General features: G+C 32.5%; 1 protein-coding gene across 4 annotated transcripts in view; it reads right to left on the bottom strand.

Moving 5' to 3' along the window:
• Positions 1-21,853, bottom strand: part of SGCZ (sarcoglycan zeta) — a 530,018-nt gene that overhangs the window by 100,344 nt on the left and 407,821 nt on the right. For all 4 annotated transcript variants that reach the window (XM_051965384.1, XM_051965386.1, XM_051965387.1 and 1 more), the window contains exon 3: positions 17,531-17,725. In XM_051965384.1, the coding sequence (XP_051821344.1) occupies positions 17,531-17,725 (195 nt within the window). The remainder of the gene's footprint in view (positions 1-17,530; positions 17,726-21,853) is intronic.

Genomic DNA, 21,853 nt, shown 5'->3' with positions numbered 1-21,853 from the left:
ATTTAATATGCCTACAAAAGCAGTTTTCACATAAATCATGGGAGATAATCTATATAAAAGATGCACCAACACAGTCAAAATCACCGTATAGGCCACATAGATCTACGAATTTTCACCACATCACTTAAATTAACAAATAAAAAGCAATGATAAAATAGTCATGTGAAGAAATCTGAATATTAGGGAAAATATCTAGTAATGCAAAAGGAAGAGATGGCATTGGCAGATATCAATCTATATCACAAAATAGCAAAATGCAAAGACTTCTCGAGAGCAGAAAATAGTCTTAGTCCAGTCTTTTATATTACGTTTGCCATGTATTATAAATGAATAAACATTTTCAATATAACAATGATATCACTTCTCTCAATCTGTTAAGTTAGTACTTAGTGAATATCAGTTTCAGTACAAGGAAAATCTGGGTTTAGATTCTAACTCTAACATATACTGACTGTGTGCTCATGGTCAAGTTATAAACCCTCACAGAAAATTCTCTTAGCTTGTAAGTCATAAGTTAGTTGCTGACCTGCATTTTATAAAAGGGATTTCCATGCCAGGAATTCCCAATCTCAATGAAATGTCCAAAAAAGGAAAAAAAAATACTATGCTATTAAAAAATTAGAAGATATTCTGTCTTTCACAAGTATGTGTAGGGGCAGAACTCATTAAAAGATATGGAATAAAGGATCTTAAAAAACACAAGGTAGACAATCTTAATTATATAAAATTAAAAATCAATTTAACCAGAACAAGACAAAAAAATATATATGTATATATATATATATATATATATATATATATATATATGTGTGTGTGTGTGTGTGTGTGTGTGTGTGTGTGTGTGTGTGTATACACATCTATATGGAAAGAAATTGCATAACACATCTTTGAGAACTGTGTAACAAAAAAATCTATAGGAAACTGACACAATATAAAAAGTAAGGGTTAGCTCTCATTAAAACCATAGGTAAGCAAAGTAAATAAAAACAATATGCAAAAATTATATGCAAGTAGTAATTCTAAAATATCTTTGCCTGTGCATCAAATTTGCATATGTGGAAGCATTGCAATGAAATATTAGTTCACATCTGGTTGAGTTTTCAACTGGTTCAACCAAATAGGAAAATGACTTGGAATTCACAAGATCACATATTTAAAGCTGTAAGATACCTGAGAAATCACATAGCCCAATCCCCTCATTTGATGAGGAATTAAGACCCAAATCACCCAGGAAGTCATTAGGAGAGTCACTATTCACATGTAAAGGGAAATGGCAAGCCACTCCAGTATCTTTGTTGAGAAAACTCAAAATGGGATCATGAAGATTAATGACTAAAATGAATGAACAACAAAAATTCACATCTCTGTCTTATGCCTCTAAATTCAAGATGATGCATCTTAACAAAGTAAGAAAATTTACAAAAATAATCATTTCCTGTACTCAAGCAAACTCACTACAAGCTTTATGCCTAAGGAGGACAGCAACAAAAATGAAGACCCTTTTGGACAAAATTCTCACAGCCTCATTATCTGTAATAGCAAAAAAAAAAAAAAAAAAAAAAAAAAAAAAAAAAAAAAAAGGAAACAAATTACAACTCAAACATGAAGCAGCTGAACCAGAGCAATAACTAATAATTCTTGTACCTGAAGCAGAAATGGTAGGAGTGAGGAAATAGTCACAATTGATTAAATAAATAAATAGAGAAAATGTATTTAAATGCTTATTGTGTACAGAAGTTAGTCAGATCTCAAATGTAGTTGCATGAGTAAAGAGGGTAGCCTTACCAATAAAAAGCCTAGCTCTTGTTTCCTCAGGTATTAGATAGAAGATTAGATCACGGTTATGGGAACCTGGAAGTGATAGCTCAGAAAAAGGTGAAGGGGGAGATTTATACCATGGAGCTCAGGCCAATGAGTATTAAAGGGATGAAGTTCAGGAATCAAGGTCTCTGGATTCCTTTAAGAAGGAAAAAGCATGTCAGAAAAACAAAAAAACAAAAAACAAAAACAAAAACCAGGGCTCTAATGATGATTTTTGGTTGGCCTGACTTAGCTGTAGCTCTGGGTGGACAAATATGGTACTTGAATGTAACAGAATATAAATGCATAGTAAAGAATGATGATTATAAAGAGTTTAGAGAAAATTTGAAAAAATATGTATCAAGTGAGACAGTGAAAAAAGCAGAAATGGGAGAAGAATTTACCATACTAACAATATGATAAATAATGTGATCTCAGCAATATAAATGAAGGCACCATCTGGAAGCAAAAGAAATTAGGGACAAATACAATGGATAATGTTGGATCCAAATGACTGAAGTTTAGATACACATTTGTACCAATGATGCTGGTTAATAGTTATGTGTAAATTACCATTGGAGAATGTATTTTGTGATGTAGAGTGTGGAGTAGTGGCTTTTTTTTTGTTTATTTGTTTGTTTTTGGTTTGTTTTTTATGGTGATAGGGAAATCTTTTTTCCTTCTTTATTGGTAAGTGTCTTTTATGTCTAAATACAAAAGGGTCATGGCTGGGGTCTGTGATTTCACTAATATAGGGAACTTCATGGAAACCACTATCTTCTTTGCATTCAATTATCTTAGAGACTATTTGTAGACAGTTGCTTGCATATTGTCTCCCACATTAAGACTGTCAGGTCCTTGAGAGGGAAAAAAAAAGTATTTTGGTGTTGTATATCCCCACTATTTAGGATAATCCCTGACAGATAGATGTTACCTAATAAATGCAGGGTGACTTGACTTATGTACAGAGTTGAATTTTAGAATTTTAGCAGATCAAGTGACTTTTCCTGAATCGCACAACTAGTATTGATCAGAGGCAATGAGATTAGCTTTGAATAGAATGCTCCACTTGACATCAGAAAGACTTAGTTCAAATCATGTCTCGAATATTAACCAGCTGTATCATTCTGAGCAAGTCACTTCACCATTATCCATGTAAACTTCTTCATTTGTAAAATGGGGATAATAATGGTATTTACTTCCCAGGGTTGTTATGCGTCATGACACAATATTTGTAAACTCTTTGCAAACCTTAAAGTGCAACATAAATACTATTATTAGCAGAACAGTAAAAAGCATAGGAACAAATGAACCTTCCCTTAATATGGCAAACAATTTTTATAATTAAATATTGAAAAATCTGTAATGGAGAAATACTAGAGGTCTTTCCAATAGGATCAGAAGTAATAATAGCAATAATAATGATAAGCAGCAACATTTTTGTAACATTTAATGTTAACAAAGCATTTTACATATATTGTTTCATCTCTTTAAGAAAAAGTGAGATTGCTGTTGTCACCATTCTTATTCAATATAGTTAGAAAAATGCAGCTATTACACGAAGACAGAAAAAAAAGTTGAAGGAATATATTCAGCCAAACAAGAAACACATTTATCTCAATTTGCAGATGATAGGATGTTGTACTTAGAGAACCTTAGAGATTCAATTAAAAATAATTGAACAGTAACTTTAGTAAAGTAACAAGATATAAAATAAACATAGAAGAATCACCACTCTTTTTGTATATTACTAGCAACATTCATCAAGAAGGGATGGGAAAGGAAATTCCATTCAACATAGCTGGGAGTCTAGCAGTGAAGGCATAATCTGAACTAATATGGATAGGACTACAAAGCACTCTTTAAAGAAATAAAGGAAGGCATGACTAATTATAGAGCTATAAATTGCCCACATTTTAAGTTATATCAATATTATTCAAAAAGACAATATTTTAAAAATTAGTTTATAGATTTAGTATCTTACCAATTAAACAACTAAGAATTTATTTTTTTTTTGAGAAATAGACAAAAAATAATAACAAAATTCTTCTGGGATTAAAAACATTTAAGCTCTTAAGAGAAATAGTGGTAGTGAGTGGTAGTGGTGAAGTAGGAAGAAAAATGGTCTAGTAATAGCAAAACAGACTAAGACAGTAGTCATCAACATTGTTAGGTATATGTTTAAAAAAAAATTAGAAAAATTAACCAGTGGAATGGATTAGGTCAGCAAGACTTGGAAGCCATCAGAGAACACTGTATTACTTGATATATCTCAGGATACCAACTACTAAAGTTAGAAATCAGTATTTTACAGAAAGCTGGTGGGAAAATTACAAACCAGTTTGGCAGAAGTTAAGTAGCGTGAGCTGGCCAGTTAACTAGCATTTATTAAGCACCTGACACATTGTTAAGTGTAGAAAGAAAAGCAAAAAAAAAGTTCTGGATTCAAGGAACTCATAGTTTAATAGATGAGATACCATATATAAAGTTATGTATACCAGGTGTTTCACTAGATTAATTGGGTATACTAAAGAAAAGAAAGGCACAAGTTTTAAGTCTGTAAGGTAGAATTTTTAACTGGGACTTGAAGGAAGGAGGGAAGAGAAGAGAGAGAGATAATTTCAGGGAAAAGGACAGCCAGTAAAAAAGCCCATCAGGATACAAAATAGTGTGAGAAGAAAAGAAAGGAATTAGAGTTCCTGGATCATGGAGAAAAGTATAGAAAGACTGGAAATGTAGCAAGAAGGCAGGTAATGAAGGATTTGAAAAGCCAAACAGAGAATTTTAAATATGATTCTGAGGTAATAATCTACTGAACCTGATCTGAAAAGTGTACATATCAGACCTGAGATAAAGAAAGATCACTTTGGCAACTTCAAAGAATATATAAGAGTGAGGAGAGACTTGGGGCAAGGAGACTCCAACTTGCTACTGTTGTTCATCCTTCATTTTGAAAGAGGGCCAATGATATGTGGAGAGGTTTCTTCTTCAGTCATCAAAGTCCAGTGACAGAACAAAAATCAGCACAACTGATGATGGCCTGAGATGCAGTGGATGATCTTGGTGTCTTCATCAATGTGTGAGGTGAGGAGGATCTGCAGTAAAGTGGTGACAGTGTCAGGAGGAAGTATATGGAAAAGATGTCACAAAGATGGAAATGACAGGTATTGACAGAGTGGATAACAGGGATAAAAAATGAGATGAGGAGGACAACCAAGTTTTGCGCCTGGGAACTGGAAGTTTGATGATATTTCTTCTTCACAGTAATGAGGAAGTTAGGAAATTTGGGAGGAAAAATAATGAGTCTAGTTTTACACATATTTAATTTAAGATGCCTAGAGAATATTCAGTTTTAGATGTCTAAAAGAAGTGTGACATTTAGAGGTATCAATGGAGTCAGTTCCAAGAGCTAAAAAGTGCAGCATCTTTGACATCCTCATCAAATCTTATCAGTAAACATGCTGAAGATTGTGACATCATACAATTCATGGGGCTACCCAAACCTGGAGCCTGTGAATCACTTGATTTAAAAATGTGCTTTTGACAAGATACAAAAGCTACAATTATCCTGTCTCATATCTTTACTGCAAAGTCTCTGGGTAAACTTGGAGTTGTCTGCATCAGGGACTTGATTGTGAGATCTATACTACTGGCAAATATATTGAAGCTGCCTAAAACTTCTTGTGATGGATATCTTCTCCATGGGGTAGGGTGAAAAAAGAAAGATTATATATTTTGTGAAAGGGGAAGATGCTGCTAACAGGGAAGCCTGAATAGGCAGGCTTATTAGAAGAACAAACCAATAATCTCTACAATTGTCTCTAATAGTCTGTTAATGAAAATATTTGTTTATTTAAAAAAAATACTTCATTTTATGAGATTTAGCTCAATGTTCTAACCTGACAATTTTTTTTTCCTGAAGCAATTTGGGTTATGTGACTTGCCCAGGGTCTCACAGCTAGGAAGTATTAAGTGTCTGAGGTCAGATTTGAACTCAGGTCCACCTGACTTCAGGGCTGGTACTCTAATCACTGTGCCACCTAGCTTCCCCCTGACAGTATTCTTTTTTTTAATTATATCTTTTTATTTACAAGTTCTATGCTTGGGTAATTTTACAGCATTGACAATTGCCAAATCTTTTGTTCCAAATTTTCCCCTCCTTCCTCCCATACCCTCCCCAGATGGCAGGTTGACCAATGCATGTTAAATATGTTTAAGTATAAATTAAATCCAATATAAGTATACATGTCCTAACAGTTATTTTGCTATAGAAAAAGAGTCAGACTCTGAAATAGTGTACTATTAGCCTGTGAAGGAAATCAAAAATGCAGGTGGACAAAAATATAGGGATTGAGAATTCCATGTAATGGTTCATAGTCATCTCCCAGAGTTCATTCGCTGGGTGTAGCTGGTTCAATTCATTACTGCTCTATTGGAACTGATTTGGTTCATTTCATTGCTGGAGATGGCCACGCTTGACAATATTCTTTAAGGGTCTACCATCTTTTGGGGTCTTAGCTATCCCACCCAGCTTGGGTGGGAATATACTATCTTTGGCTTTACTCAATTAACAAAAATATTCAATTGTAGATAACTAAGCATAATCCCTAGGGAATCCCACTGGAAAACGGCTCTGTTGACATGACTACTGCTACCAATTACTCTTCCAGTTTGACCATCCAAACAGTTAAATCAATTAGATTCTTATTTCAACTAACCCATATCTCTTCATCTTTTCCTACAAGTATGATAAGAAATATAATATACTAAAAGTTTAACCAAAATTTAGGTAAACTGTATTCAGAAAACCCCTCTAATATACTACTGAAGATTAGCTAAGGTTGTTGGGAAAAAAGGGGATGTGACTTCTTCAGGTTGCCTTCATAAGGTTCTCTTCTTAATTGTTTATGAGCCATCTTTTTAAAGATCTTTTAAAGACAAAAAAAAAGCAGACAATTATTTAATATATTATATTAAACTAGCAGAGATATTAAACTACGACAAACTAGAGTATATCATATTAAACTAAGCAATAAAATACTTTTATAAATTAAATATATGTATTTTATTTATATTATAAATTATTAAATTTAAATAGAGAAAATATAAATATTATAAATATATTATTTATAAATAAATAAAATAAAATAAAGTTATAAATCTATATATCTATCAAGTAAAAGAGAAAAGATTTTACAATAAGTTTAAAACTAGACATGGTATCTGCCTGAAATATAATTTCTCATATTCTTTTTTGTAAGGTGCTTGATTAAGAGATTTCAATTGCTGATGCTTCACCTAGAAAAGGCCATGTTTACTAATTGTGAATAAAGGAAAATAGCTTTTCTTGTGCTGTTTTGATTAAATAAAATCATAGCTCTGTAATCTGTATTATATGTAATTATTCTTCTCATTTGACTGTCATTTCAAAAATGTATATTTTCTGATTATCATGAGTTGTTAGTTCTAGAAAACAAAGAACAAATGTCTGATATTCTCCTATATAACTTTCCATGACTAATTAGGGTTTTATTGGTTAAGTGGTTTCTTGGAATATGTTGCACATTAAAAAAATAATAATAATAGAAACCAGTAGTAACTTGATTAAAAGAGGTCAAATATAAAAGGGGCATATCTTAATTAGAAAATTGAACAGTTTTTTCCTCAATATAATAATCATTATGATTGGAAAAATGAAAATCTGTTATTCCAAAAAGGGGAAAGAAAATGGCCTAGCCATGCCAGATTTCAAACAATATTATAAAATGGTAATCATTAAAATCATCTGATACTGGTTAAGAAATAGAGGGGTGGATCAGAAGAATAGATTAAGTATACAAAACAGTAGCAAATGATGATAATGTTCTAATGTTTGATGAACTCCCCAAAGGACCTCAATTTTTTGATACAAGAACTCATTATTTGACAAAAACTGTTCGGAAAACTATAAAGGAGTTTGTCCAGAACTGGCATAGAACATCTTACACTGTATGTTTATATTCTATACCGAGATAAGATGAAAATGGGGACATGATTTAGACTGCAAAGATGATGCCATAAACAATTAAGAGAGCAAGGAATATTTTATCTTTTGGATCTATGGAGAAGGGAAGAATTTATAAGCAAGCAAGAGATAGAGCATTGTGAGATAAAAGATATATAATTTTGATTATATTAAAAAGTTTTTGCACAAACAAAACTAATGCAAATAAGATTAGAAGGAAAGCAGAAAGCAGGAAACAATTTTTGTAGAAGGTGTTTCTGAAAAGGGTCTCATTTCTCAAATATATAGAGAACTGATTCAAATTTATAAGAATATGTCATTCCCCCATTGATACACAAACAGGTAGTTTTCAGATGAAGAAATCAAAGCTATAAAATCATATGAAAAAATGTTCTAAATCACTACTGATTAGAGAAATGCAGATTAAAACAACTCTGAGGTACTACCCCCCACCTGTCAGTTTAACTAATATGACAGAAAGGCAAAAGATAAATGTTAGAGGGAATGGGGAAAAGTGACATTAAGGTACTATCGGTGGAGTTGTAAACTGTTTCAAGCATTCTGGAGAATACTATTAAACTATATTCAAAGGAAAATTAACCTTTGCATACCCTTTGAATAAGCAATACCACTATTAGGTCTATATTCCAAAGAGATAAAAAATAGCAGGGGGGGGGACCTCTCTTCTATTTGTAAAAATATAATTACAGTAGTTCCTTTCATGTGGCAAAGGACTAAAAGATGAGGAAATGCCCACGATTGAACAAATTGTGGCATATAACTAATATAATATTATTGGTTTATAAGAAATGATAAACACACTAACTTCAGAAAAATCTTGTAAGACATATATAAACTGATCTAAAGTAAAGTGAGTGGAACCAGAAGAATGTTGAATACAGTAACAATACTGTACAGCAATCAAATGAGAATGTCTTAATTATTCTTAGCAATGCTATGATCTAAGACAATTCCAAAGAACTCATGATGAAAAAAATGCTATCGACATTCAGAGAAAGAACTGATGGACTCTGAATATAGATCAAAGCTACTATTTTCACTTTCTGTGTGTGTGTGTGTGTGTGTGTGTGTTTTTCCATTTTTCCTCTTTTTTTCTTTTTCAACATGACTAACATGAAAATATATTTTGTATAACTGCATATAAGTAATCTATATCAAAATGATTATCATTTTAGGGAAAAGGGTGATAAAAAAGGAGGAAAAATTTTGCACTCAAAGTTAAAAAATGTTAAAATTGTCTTTACATGTAATTGGGAAAATATTATTACAAAAAAAAAAAAGATCTGTTTTAGGGGCAAAACAGGGGGCCTCCTGAAACAACCCAAAAAATATCTGAAGAAAGACTCTAGGCTGGGATTAACCAGACTGAGGGGCAAACACCTCAGGGTTAACTCCATAAGCAACAAATGGGGACTCCTCAGAAAGTGGCAGCCTCAGCTGGAACCACAGAGACTTTCACTTTCCAGATTGTTTGTTGAGTGGTGATTTAAGTCGGGGAAGATGGAGTGAATCTCAGCTGATTGGGAACATTAGACCCAGATGTGCTGCTGAGACAGCCCTGGGGAGACAGAACCATGGCCTGGCAAGTGCAGAAATAGCAAGACAGAGGAGCTGCTGCCTATGGGCACTTGCAGGAGGATGGAGATTCCTGGTCAAAGTGGAGAGTTGACGAGAAGTTTGAGGCACCATTTCCCCATCCCATCATTATAGGTGCTTACACACACTAATACCTCTTATTAAAACAAAATGCACCAGCAAAGAAGAAAGAACTGTATTATTGAAACATATTATGGGAACAGAGAAAATCAGGATTCATCTTCAGAGGAAGACATTTTAGTAAAAAAAAAAAAACTTCTACCCCAAAGAGTAGTGGTGAAATGGCTTCCTGCCTAGAGAGAATTTATAGAAGAACTCAAAAAAAAATTCAAAAATTAAATGAGAGACATTGAAGAAAAACTAAAGAAAAAATTAAAATCATCCAAGAAGAACAAGAAAATTATGAAAAAAATTAACAAATTAGAAAAGGAGATACAGAGTCTCAAATATGAAAATAACTCTCTGAAAATTAGAATCAAGCAAGGGAAACCAGTGAAGTGATAAGAGACCAAGAAATAACAAACCAGGTTATAAGGAATGAGAAATTAGAACAGAATGTGAAACATCTCATAAGAAAAATAACAGATCTGGAGAACAGAGTAAGAAGAGAAAATATAAGGATAATTGGACTGCCAGAAAGTTGTGACCAAAAAGAAAATCTTGAGACAGTAATGCAAGAAATAATCCTAGAAAATTGTCCTGGAGTGATGGAACATGAGGGGAAAGTAGAAATAGAAAAAATCCACTGATCACCACCTCAAAGAGATCCTTTATGGAAAACACATAGGAATATTATTGTCAAATTTCAAAACCCCCAGAACAAAGAGAACATTTTGCAAAAACCAAGAAAAAATAGTTGGTATTTGTTGTTATATATTTTGAATCTTCCCAGATGTTCTGCTGGCACATGATAATGTTCTCTTTTGTTTTGTATTGCTTTATTATTATTATTATTATTATTACTTATTCTGTTTCTTCAAATAAAATAAATTAGGAAAGAAAAAAGAGAAAAAAAATCTGTTATAGAATTTCCCTAGGAATTAAAATCAGGTACATTGGATCATGCTGTGTAGGTTCTGCTTTTTCTTTCTTTCTTTTTTTTAAAACTGCAATTTGCCATTTTCTTATCTTATAATACCTTTCCTAATCTTTCAAACACCAGTGACAGTAGTGGGTCTGCTCCTCCCTCTACCTGCCTGACTAGCCTACATCCTTCAAAAATTATGTATTTTTCAGTCATATTTCTGATAGTATCCTTATATAACCTGGAGGTAGAAGAGGAATAATATGAGAATGAAATGATATAATCATTCTCATGATTATACACTAAATATAAGAGAAGCTAAAAAGGCTGATTTTCCCTAAAAGATAGAAACAGTTCTCAGAAATTCTTGTTATTTTATTTCTTTCTCAAAATAGAAGTTTTTCCCAAATGAATACAACATTCAGGAAAAAAATTCAGAAATTTTATAGTTTGTCTTTGGGGAAAAAACAGCATAGGTCAGAATGATATAAAGGTATATCCAGGAACTGAGGTTATTTTTCCTGCTTGGCAGATAATGCGAGTCAGTATTTTTAAATTTTTTGCTATCTTTTATAAAGACATTCACCTCATTTCTATTTATCCAATGTTTCCTTCAGAAATCATTAGAGGAGGGCAGCTTCATTGACATATTATAGCATATGGAGAATACTCTTTCATTTTTGGCAAGCACTTGCAAATTTTGTTCCTAATTTCTCAAGTAGTGAAAAAGAACCAACTAACCCCAACATACTTTTTTGATCACAGTTGTTGTCACCTAGCAGAAACATTGTTTTAATTCAGTGAATTTTGTTCCCTTTTTAAGTCTTCTATTTTCTATTACAAATTAGACAAATTTAAGAAAAAGAAGTGGGCAACTAGTTCAGATCTGGCCTCAGATACTTACTAGGTGCATGGCCTTGAGCAAGTAACTTACTTTGTTTGCCTTAGTTCCTTATCTGTAAAATTAGTTGGAGAAGAAATGTGAAATCACTCAAGTATTTTTGTCAAGAAAATTCCAGAGTCAAACATGGCTAAAAATGGCTGAAAATATGAAGAACAAGAAAAACAAATTACCTGTCAGACAGAAAAATGCCAGACCTCACAAAATAATAGCACATGTTCAGGTTCGATGTATTTTGGACAGTAGGGACTGAGGTCAAGAACATCAAGGGAATCGATAAAAAAAAAAAAAACCTGAGGAAAAAAGGGCTTTCAGGACCAGATTTCAAATGATACTAAAAAGTGCTAATCACCAAAACAATTTGATATTGGATAAAAAATAAAGTGTCTAATCAATGGAATAGATCAGGTACATAATACACAGAAGCAAATAAGCAAAAAAAAACCCCTATTTTTTGATTAGTCTAAAAATCCTAGCTCTCAGGACAAGAATTTACTACATAGAAAAAACTGTTCTTATACTATAAAAGTTTATTAACATCCTTCATAAGCTTTTGTATATAGAATCAAATATGGTGCTTTACACAAGGTTTAAGGAAGATAACATATAGAGGATCTATCATCTGCTTATTTTTGGGAGATGAACCTTTCTGCACTCTAACCATATTCCCTATACTTGTATGTGTGAAGATATCATTACAATAAATATTATTGTTATCATTGTTACCATCTTCCTCCTCTCAAATTTGGGATGTATATTCCAGAATATATATTTTTGAACTTGGTACTAGCTTAATCACTAGAAAATTTGAAGAGAATTGAAGAGGGACACTGGATGGAGGATACTCAGAGTCCTAACTACTGGCTAAACAATATAGTACATTCTTAGAGACAGAAAATGAGCTTTCTTGCTTCTCTATGTAATAGCAGAAAGTAGACATTAATAGAAATGTCTGAATTTCCTACTATGTGAAATTCTACTACTCAGCACTCCTGAATGCTAGGTGATTGGGGGTGGGTCAATTTTAAGATGTTGGGAGAAAGATGTTAAATTCTTCTAAGTTAAAATTTTATAGGGAAAAACAGCCAGGGGAAATAAGAAGCTCTCATGAAATTCTGAAGAGGTGAATAGAAACAATTCCACTATAGAGGAAAAGAAGAAGTTGTATAATGAGAATAATAAGCATACACACAGGGCTGACCATTCAACTTTTATTTAAAATGGAGTGCAGGGCATGATCTGAAAACAAATTTTTTTATTTAGGAAAGAACTCCCTATTTCAAAAACTCCCTATTTAAAAAAAGAATTCCTGTAAAAAATTGGAAAGGACTCTTGCAGAATTTAATTTTAGAATATCATTATATACCACATCTACAAAAGGAGGTGTAGATTCAATATTAAATATCTTTTTACATAAATACAAGCAATTCAGATCATGTAGCATCTCTATGGCTAACAAGGGATAACAGCGACTACAAAAAAGGCCAAGTAAATAATTTTGATTATATGAAACTGAAAAGCTCTCCTAATCAATACACATTCGTGCTAGGCACTGTACTAAGCACTGGGGTACAAAAAGAGACAAAAAATGCTACTTGACTTCAAGAAGATTATAATGTAGTGAATAATGAGAAACAGAATAGGAAGAGAAGTAATCAACTGGGAAAAAATAAACTAATTCTGATAAGAGTCTGATATCTAGTTTATATAGGGAATTAATGAAATAGAGCAAAAATCATCAAATAGTGAAAGGATGTGAAGAAATAATTCACAAAATAATAAATGAAAATATTAAAAAACATTTAAAATGTTCCAAATCATTAAAAAGATAAAAGAATGGTACATCAAAGCAAATTTGGGCTTCACCTCTCATTCAGCAAATTGGCAAGGGTGACAAAAAAGAAATAGTCAATTTTGGAGGGTTTGTAGCAAAAAGGACTATTGATATATAGTTGGTAGAAAAATAATTTAGTCTTGATATTTTGGAAAACAATGTGCAATTTTGACAAGAAAATTTTTTTTAAAAATTTTAAAACTTTACTGAAAGATTCTATTTCTAGATATAAATAACAAAAATGTTAATAATAAAAAGAAAGATGTCATTTACCCTAAAGTATTTATATCAGCACTTCTGGGGAGTGGGGATAGGGTGACAACCAAAACACTTGAAACAAAATAGATTCCCATTATTTTGGGGAATGACAAATTGTGGTAAAGGAATGGAATAAATGGAGTATTTCTGTGCTTTAAGAAGCAACAGATATCTTCAAAAATGTAGGATGATATGAGTTGATGCATAGTGAAGCAGGACCAGGAAAACATGTTATTAATTGCTAAAACAGTATAAATGGAAATAGCAACAACAAAAAAATTGACATATTTTGCAATGTGTCATGTCTAAATTTGTCCTCCAAATAAAAATAGTTGAAAACATGCTCACATTTCCCCTTTCTTTATCTTTTAAGAATAGTGTTGAGTGCTAAATATCAGAATGAAATGAGGCTGGGGAGGATGGTGAAGGAATTAAAAGGTAATTTAAAAAATCTTTAATGTGGAAAAAGACCAAAGAAAGGCTAAAATCATTGTTTGGGTGGGAAGATAGACTAGCGTGAGAAGGGAAAGTCCTGAACAGCATGACTCAAAGTTGTCACTCTAAAACTCTTAAGTTTGAGAATTCTAAATCCAAGCTTCTAGGGAGAAAAGAGGAAAGAACAAAGGACAAACAGAGGAATAGGAGAGAAGAGAAAACTGGAATAGGATCAACTTCTTGGGGAGAAAAGCACACTGTATACTCATGGTTCTGACGATGGAGGAAGAGTAAAGGACTAAGCAACAATATTGGGGGAGGGGAAAGACTTGCAATATTAACATGCTTTATTATTATATAAATTTGGTAGGGACCTCTATTTTCTTTTTGGAAATATAGAAGGCTTTCGGGTCATACCACCAGATGCAGTTGTGCATCTGGAACTAACTAAAATGCTAGGGAGTTCTCTCTCCCCCTTACTCCCTCTCTCTCTCTTTTTCCCTCCCTCTCCCTCTCTCTTTCCCCCCTCCCCTTCCCTTTCTCCCTCTCTCCTTCTCCTCCTCCTCCCTCTCTTTTTCTCCCTCCCCCTTCTCCTCTTCCTTTCCCTTTTCCTTTCCTTCTCCCCCTCCTTCAGAAATCGGGATTAAGTGACTTGCCCAGGATCAGTCAACTAATGTTAAGTTTTTGTTAAGTATTTGAGGCTGGATTTAAACTCATGTCCTCCTGATTCCAGGGCCAGCACTCTATTCACTTTGCCTTCTAGCTGCCCTTCAAATTTTCTCTTTAACAAAACCAAGGTTATTTCCCTTCTGACTGAAGGGCAAAGTACAGGATCTATGAATCTGAATGAATGGTCACTCAATTCTTGAAGGATGTTTTCAAGGAACCAAAGTTTGAACTAAGGTTTTTATCCCATGTTCATCTCTCATTTCTATGAATTCTATGGTACCTTCTACATATGGGACTTTTCCTGATTCTCCATAGTTATGAATGCTTTCTGTTCCAGCCTACTCTTCCCACTAAAATTATTCTGAAATTACTTTGTATAAATTACATGAATCTATGCATCTTCTAATTTAAAGTTAGGGACCATGCAAGTTTTGTCCTTGTAATTCCTTTACTTAACAGAGTATCATAATTCAGTGTCATGCTAATCGGACTACCCAACCACCAGATCATTAATTTATACATATAAATAAAAATAAGTACAGAATTCATCTTAAGCAATAAACCAAAAGAATACAGTTTGAGAATCTAAAAGGAAATAATTAATAAAACAGTATGAAGAAAGGAGGCCTATCAGTACCAGAACTCAAACTATACTATAGAGCAGAAGTAATAAAAAAACAATTTGGGAGTGATTTTAAAAAGTAGAAAAATTGATCAGTGAAATAGATTAGATATATAACCCAGATTAGATATATAACACCAAACATAAGTGTGGTGTTAAGTAAACCCAAAGCTGCCAACTGCTGGCATGAAACTTTACTATAAAAAACAAAATCCCTGACAAATTTTGGAAAACAATCTGGCAGAAATTAGGTTTAGACTGAGAACTTTCACTATATACCAAGAAACACTCTAAGTAGCTATTTGATTTAGATATAGAGTGTCATATCATAAATCAGAAGAGCAGTGAAAAAGATAGAATTCACAACTATGGAAATAAGAGATAAAGAAGATTTTTAAAAATAGTTTTAATGGCATAACATTGAATTTTTTTGGCTGAAAAAATCAATGTAGTTAGACTGAAAAGGGAAATAGTTAAGTAGGGAAAACACGTTTGCAGCAAATATATTTGATAAAAGCCTGATGCCCAAATTTCCCAGCATATATAAGGACATACATTGGTCCCCAAGAGATAAAGGTAAAAGAGATAACAGGAAGTTATCAAAATGGGAAATATAAAACCATAACCATAAACATATTTAGAATATTCCAAGTTAATAATAAGTGAACTGTAAATTAAAACAACTGTAAGATTCTATTGTATGGTTATCAGACTGGAAGAGAATACAAAAATTGAAAACATTGAATTTAGGAAGATTTACTAGAGGAAATGAATAATAATATGCAATTAGTGGAGCTATGAATTGGTTGAAACATTTTAGAAAGAAATTTGAAATGATTCTTACAAAATTATGTTGCACACATTTTCTGTCCCAGCAACACTACTAACAGACTTATGCCCCCATCCCATTTTTTTTAAAATGCAGAATAAGAACAAAAATGTATAAAAATATTTTAATACCAGTTTTAATTGTAATGAAGAATTAGATACCCAGGAAGTGCCCATTGAGAGATGGCTTATCAAATTATGGCACATGAATGTAACATAATATTATCATACTCTAAGAAATGATAAATGATCAGAGATTTAGAAAAAGCTGGGAAGACTTGTATGAACCAATAAAGAGAAAGAAAGATGAGCAGATCCAGGAGGTAATGGTATTTTAATAAATGGTAATTTAATTTAATAACTATGGTATTTTAAAGGAAAAGAACTTCAAAAGAGTTCAGAACTCTAATCAGTCTGTTGACTGGTAAAGACTACAGCATATTGTCTAAGAAATACGATTTCCAGTTCTTGACAGAAAGATAGTAGATGATAGGTGAAAAATTAATTACATATTTTCAAATGTAAGCAATGTGTATTCTTTGTATGAATGCACTTTTTTTGTTATAAGAGAAGGCTTTCACTGTTGGGAGAGAGAGGATGTAAAGGTAGAAATGATAAAGCAGTAACAATGATGCTAAAAAAAGAAGGGAAAATGAAAGCAAGCATCAATGGAACACACAAATAGAGAAAACATAAGGCATCAGAAGGAGGCATATATATTTAGGGCTGGATGGGCATTACTATATTAAATTTAATATGTACTTAAAATAAGTTTTATGTAATAGATTTGCAGTTTCATATGCAATCTTTTCTTTCTGTTCTTTTTTGTGGAAATGCTCATATTTATTGTTAATTGACAAGTTCAATATAATTTCTAATTTCTATAGAAAAAATAGAACAGAGTCTTGTAGGAATTGACTAAATGTTCAGTTATCAGAACCCAAATTATTTTGGGTACACTAGGATTGCAATGATGGTCAGATGTAGCTGAACTTTTGGACAGACTTGGGAGAGGCCACAGAGCAAAACCAGTTTCATATTCTGATTTATTTGCTAATTGTTTTTCTGCCTTGTTAAATGCTAAGATTTCACATAAGGTTCTACAACTTATTTTGCACATTCATTTATTTTTCTCACCATTTATTATTGTCTATAGTTTTAATGAAATCAATCTTTTTTTCTGCCTTAAGTATTAAGTGGTATCTAGAAAAAAATAACACTTCCTACAAACCATTATGATAATTAAAAATTTAACATGTACATAAATGGCAAATGTTTCCTAACTTACAAAGAAAGCAAAACTTGATGGCCACAAATACTTTAAAGCAAACTAAAGTTTTGTTTTCAACTTAAGTAGCAGCCATTGTCATAGTTATACCACGAGGCAATCCATTGTAAGTAGACAGTAACATCTAGAATAGTCTTGGAATTCTACCATGCATGTGCAAAATTAAGATTGTAACTACTGATGAAAACTGAGACAGTTGAGTTGTCTTTGACCAAACAGCAGAGAGATGTAAGGTTGTGGCTGTACTTACCACAGTGAAATTCATCACTTTCAATATCCATATCGTCATGGCTAAGTTAACAATTGCAGTAACCAGAAGCAGGAGGACAAAAAAGTATAAGCACCTCTTCCTCCATCCATAAATTCCGACTGGATAAAATTGAGGATTCTCCGTTCGAGGCAGGTGATTCTGCTGTGTTGCCAATATATACTGTTCTCGTGTCATCTGTAAAGGTGTAAATGACATCATCAGAAAATAAAATCCATAAAAAAAGTTTCTTGTGATTGAGTCAGAGTCCCTATAAAGTGGGTCTCTGTACCATGCTCAGGCTGAGTGCATGTCCCAGAAGTGGCTCCTGATGGACATTGGAATCAGTAAAATTTAGAATAATGTCAATGACTCTCACTATAATGGCTATTCAATCAGTATCTAACACAACTCTTTATAATGACTATTCAATGAGTATCTAACACATTCCCTTAAGCAATTAACATCACAGTGATTTTGTAGAAGCTCTCTTATTTGATAACGGCAATTTGAGAAATTATATACAATTTTCCACTGGTGGTTTTTTTCCCCCTGAATCTCAGAAACCAGAGACTTAAAGATTGTTTGCACTGGAAGGGACTAAGACACTGTCTAGTAAAGCTAGATTGACATTCACAAGTGCAGAAGCTAAATCACACAAAGGAAGTAAATTACCCAGAATCATAGACCATTAGGCAAAGATGGGACTAAGATCTAGAGCTGAGGACTCCTAGTTCAATTCTTTCCTCCTTACCACACTGCCTAGATTGACCTTGAGTCCTTTCCCTACTTGTCCCATAAAATTTCCACCATTTTAGCTATGGCAGAAGAACTAGTATATCACACTTCTCCAAATGTATCACTACCCATATTTGCCTGACCTCCTGGATAGGTATTGATGCTTAACACTGTGTCCAATGAATAAAGTTCTGTCTCCCATTACATTAGGTACCAGGCACTATGCTTAGCAGAAGTACATACAGATGCAAAGAATCTCTCTCAAATGAAGAATTCATGACAATGTACATTGTCTATTAATGCAAAGAGTGAAATTAGTTCTCATGAAACTTCCATTCTAATGGGATATTCACAAGTAACTACAAAATAAATATAAAGAGGATAAAGACAAAGAAGGTAAACATAAAGTTATTGGGAAAGGGGACATTGGGAACTGGCGAGATAATGAAAGGCTCCATATAGAAAGTAGTGGTTGAGAAGGGTCTCAAATGCCAAAAAAGATTCTGAGGAACGGATGAGAAGGGAAAGCATTTCAAGCACAGAGGACAGACAATTTCTTAGAGCAATAAGTTGAAATAGGCTACAATAAAATCATCCAAGTATATGTAAGAAACATTGACAAAAAAGGGCATCAATTCCAATTTATGTGTACAGCATGAATAAAAATAGAGCTTTTATTGCTATTGTAATGATAAAAAAAGATGATGAAATTACTAATAATAGTTAAAATTGATATGGAATTTAAAAGTTTATAAAGCATTTTACAATATGCTTTCTCAATGTGAATTCGTCACTGATTTTTAGTTGCATTTCAGTTTTGGTTATCTCATCAAAAATAAAGTCATTTGTGCCTTTAATTACTAAAATAAAAAGAATATAATTATCAAACTGAAAGGAAAATTTTAAAGTAGGATTTTTACATGAATATAGGGAGTACTCCATTTAGACATTTCATATTCTAAACTGAACAGCAAAATTCATTATTTGATGTTTTGAAACTAGGGGGAATCTAGGAGGCATACTAGATAGAGCTGGGCTTGGAGTCAGGAAAACTCTTGTTTCTGAGTTCAGATATGACCACCATGTACTACAAGCTGTGTGATCCTGGCCAAGTCACTTAACTATAGTTGGTTCTATTTCTCATTTATAAAATGAGCTAGAGAAGCAAATGGCAAGCCACTTCAGGATCTTTGCCACAAGAACTCCAAGAAGTTCTGAAAAGTCAAACCGACTGAAAAATGACTGAACAAAACAAACCATTTGGAATTTAGATAAGGCATGTCAAAAATATTGACATTTTTTTCAAAATATTCCATTTACCATTTTGACAGACTGGTTCCGTTAGCTATTTATGGAATGTTTGAAAATTTTAGTTCTTCATAATCAGAGTTCTATTAATTTCATTTTTTTGGACTGCTCTGTAAATCTCACTTCTATGATGATGATTCTCAATTCCACCTCCATGATGACTCTTCCAACAATAGACAGAAGTTGTGTGTCCATTAAAGGTACCTGAGAAATGACATAATCCTGAATGATATTTGTGCCACAATCTGTGTTGATGTAGAAAATATTCACATTTTCCTTTATTTTTTTAAATTTCAAATTAGGTTTATATCTGAGAACCAAACAACATTAGCATGCCCTTAAACATTTAATCTGTGTTTCTTTGTTTTCCCAGTAAAAGGAAGAAAAAAAGGAAGGAGAAAAGGAAGAAAGGAAGGAAAAAGGAAAGAAAAGGGAAAATGTATGCAAAAAAGAAACAAGAATAGATGGAAAGAAAGAAGAAAATAAGCATTTATTAAGAGCCTACAATGTACCAGGCACTGTGACAAGCATTTAAAAATATCTTATTTGATCTTTATTAATCATGAGAAAGAAGTGTTATAATTAACTTTATTATACAAAAAGAAACTGGAATAGACAGAATTTACATGACTTGCCCAGAGTCACACAATTTGAGACTGCATTGAATTCAGGTTTTGTTGACTCCAGGCCCAATAATTTATCCAATGAAAAAGTGAGTTATGTGAAACCATGTAGTATTAACAAAATCAAAACTAAAAAACAAACAAACAAAGAACTAATAAACTGAATTGTTATTGGCAGAGATTCTGTCTACCAATCAAACATTATGCACTTGCCAACAAGACATAGGAGTCACTTTCAGCTAGAGATGTTATTGCAAAGTTGGGCTGTTGACATGGCAAAAATGACAATACTACAAAAATTAATTTATGTATCCAGTATCATGCTAACAAAAGTTATTTAATAAAGCTAGAAAAATAGCAAAAATAGAAATACTAAGTCTGACTACAATATGAAATAATAAAACCTAAAAGTAATTTTGTTAAAAAATGAGAAAGGTACAATTTATAGAACACCCATACTCCCCTAGAGTATAAACCAACTGCTAAATAAACTCAAAACTTCAATTTAGTAGAAGATGGATTTATTATTTGACAAAAAACTACTGGGAACATTGGAAAGTTATTTGGCAAAAACTAGGTATAATCTAACATCTCACACTACACACCAAGATAAACTTTATATGGATGTTTAACTGAGACATAAAAGATCACATCATGAACAGATTAGAATAGCAAAAAAGACATAGCCTTCGAACTTTGAATGGAGAATTGTTTCCTTCTAAAACAACAAGGAAGCTAGTATGAGACAAAATCAATATTTTAATTATGTAAAAGCTTTTGCACAAATAAATCTGATTCAGTTAAAATTAGAAGGAAAAAAATAACTGGGAAAATATATTTGCAGTAAGTTTCTGTGATAAAGTTCTCATCTAAGAAATATAAAGAACTGATTCAAATGAATAAGACTAAGAGCAATTCCCCTTTGAGATGGCCAAAAACTTCATTATTTTCAAAGGAACAAATTTAATATATCAATAGACAGATTTTTTTTAAAAGTTCCAAATTTTGTTTAGCTATTTTATAGTTATGTCTAACTCTTTGTGACTACATTTGGGGTTATCTCAGCACAGATAGTAGAGTACTTTATCATTTCCTTCTCCAGCTTATTTTACAAATGAGAAACTGATGCAAACAGGGTTAAATCACTGGCCCAGGGTCACATGTAAATGTGTGAGGCACAATTTGAACTCAGGAAGATGAGTTCCTGCACTCTTATCTCCGAATGACCTAGCTATCCCTGCTAATAATTAGAGAAATCCAAATTGAAGCAAATCTATGATTCTACCTTGTACCCATTACACTGACCAAGATGACCAAGAAGGAAAAATATAATAGTTGAAGAATCTGCAGGAAAACAGGCACACTATTATACTCTTTTTGGAACTATTAAATAGAAAACAATTTGCAAAGTTTCTAAACTGTGCATATTGTTCACTGTATGATGTCACTATTAGTCCTATACCTGAAAGAGATCAAAGAAAAATGAAAGCATTAAAACCATGATAATTCATGAGTCCAGAGGTATGAAAATGAAATATAACATGCCTCCCAGAGGCATGGTTTGTAAAATCCAAACTAAAACATATATTTTTGGAAATAACAAATGTTGGAATCCAGTTAAATAAAACATTCAGATTCATTTAATTAGTTTTTTTTT

Source organism: Antechinus flavipes, chromosome 6, assembly GCF_016432865.1.
Source record: "Antechinus flavipes isolate AdamAnt ecotype Samford, QLD, Australia chromosome 6, AdamAnt_v2, whole genome shotgun sequence".
Taxonomy (NCBI): Eukaryota; Metazoa; Chordata; class Mammalia; order Dasyuromorphia; family Dasyuridae; genus Antechinus; species Antechinus flavipes.
Note: the sequence above shows the minus strand (reverse complement) of the source record. Positions and strands in the feature narration are given on the sequence as shown.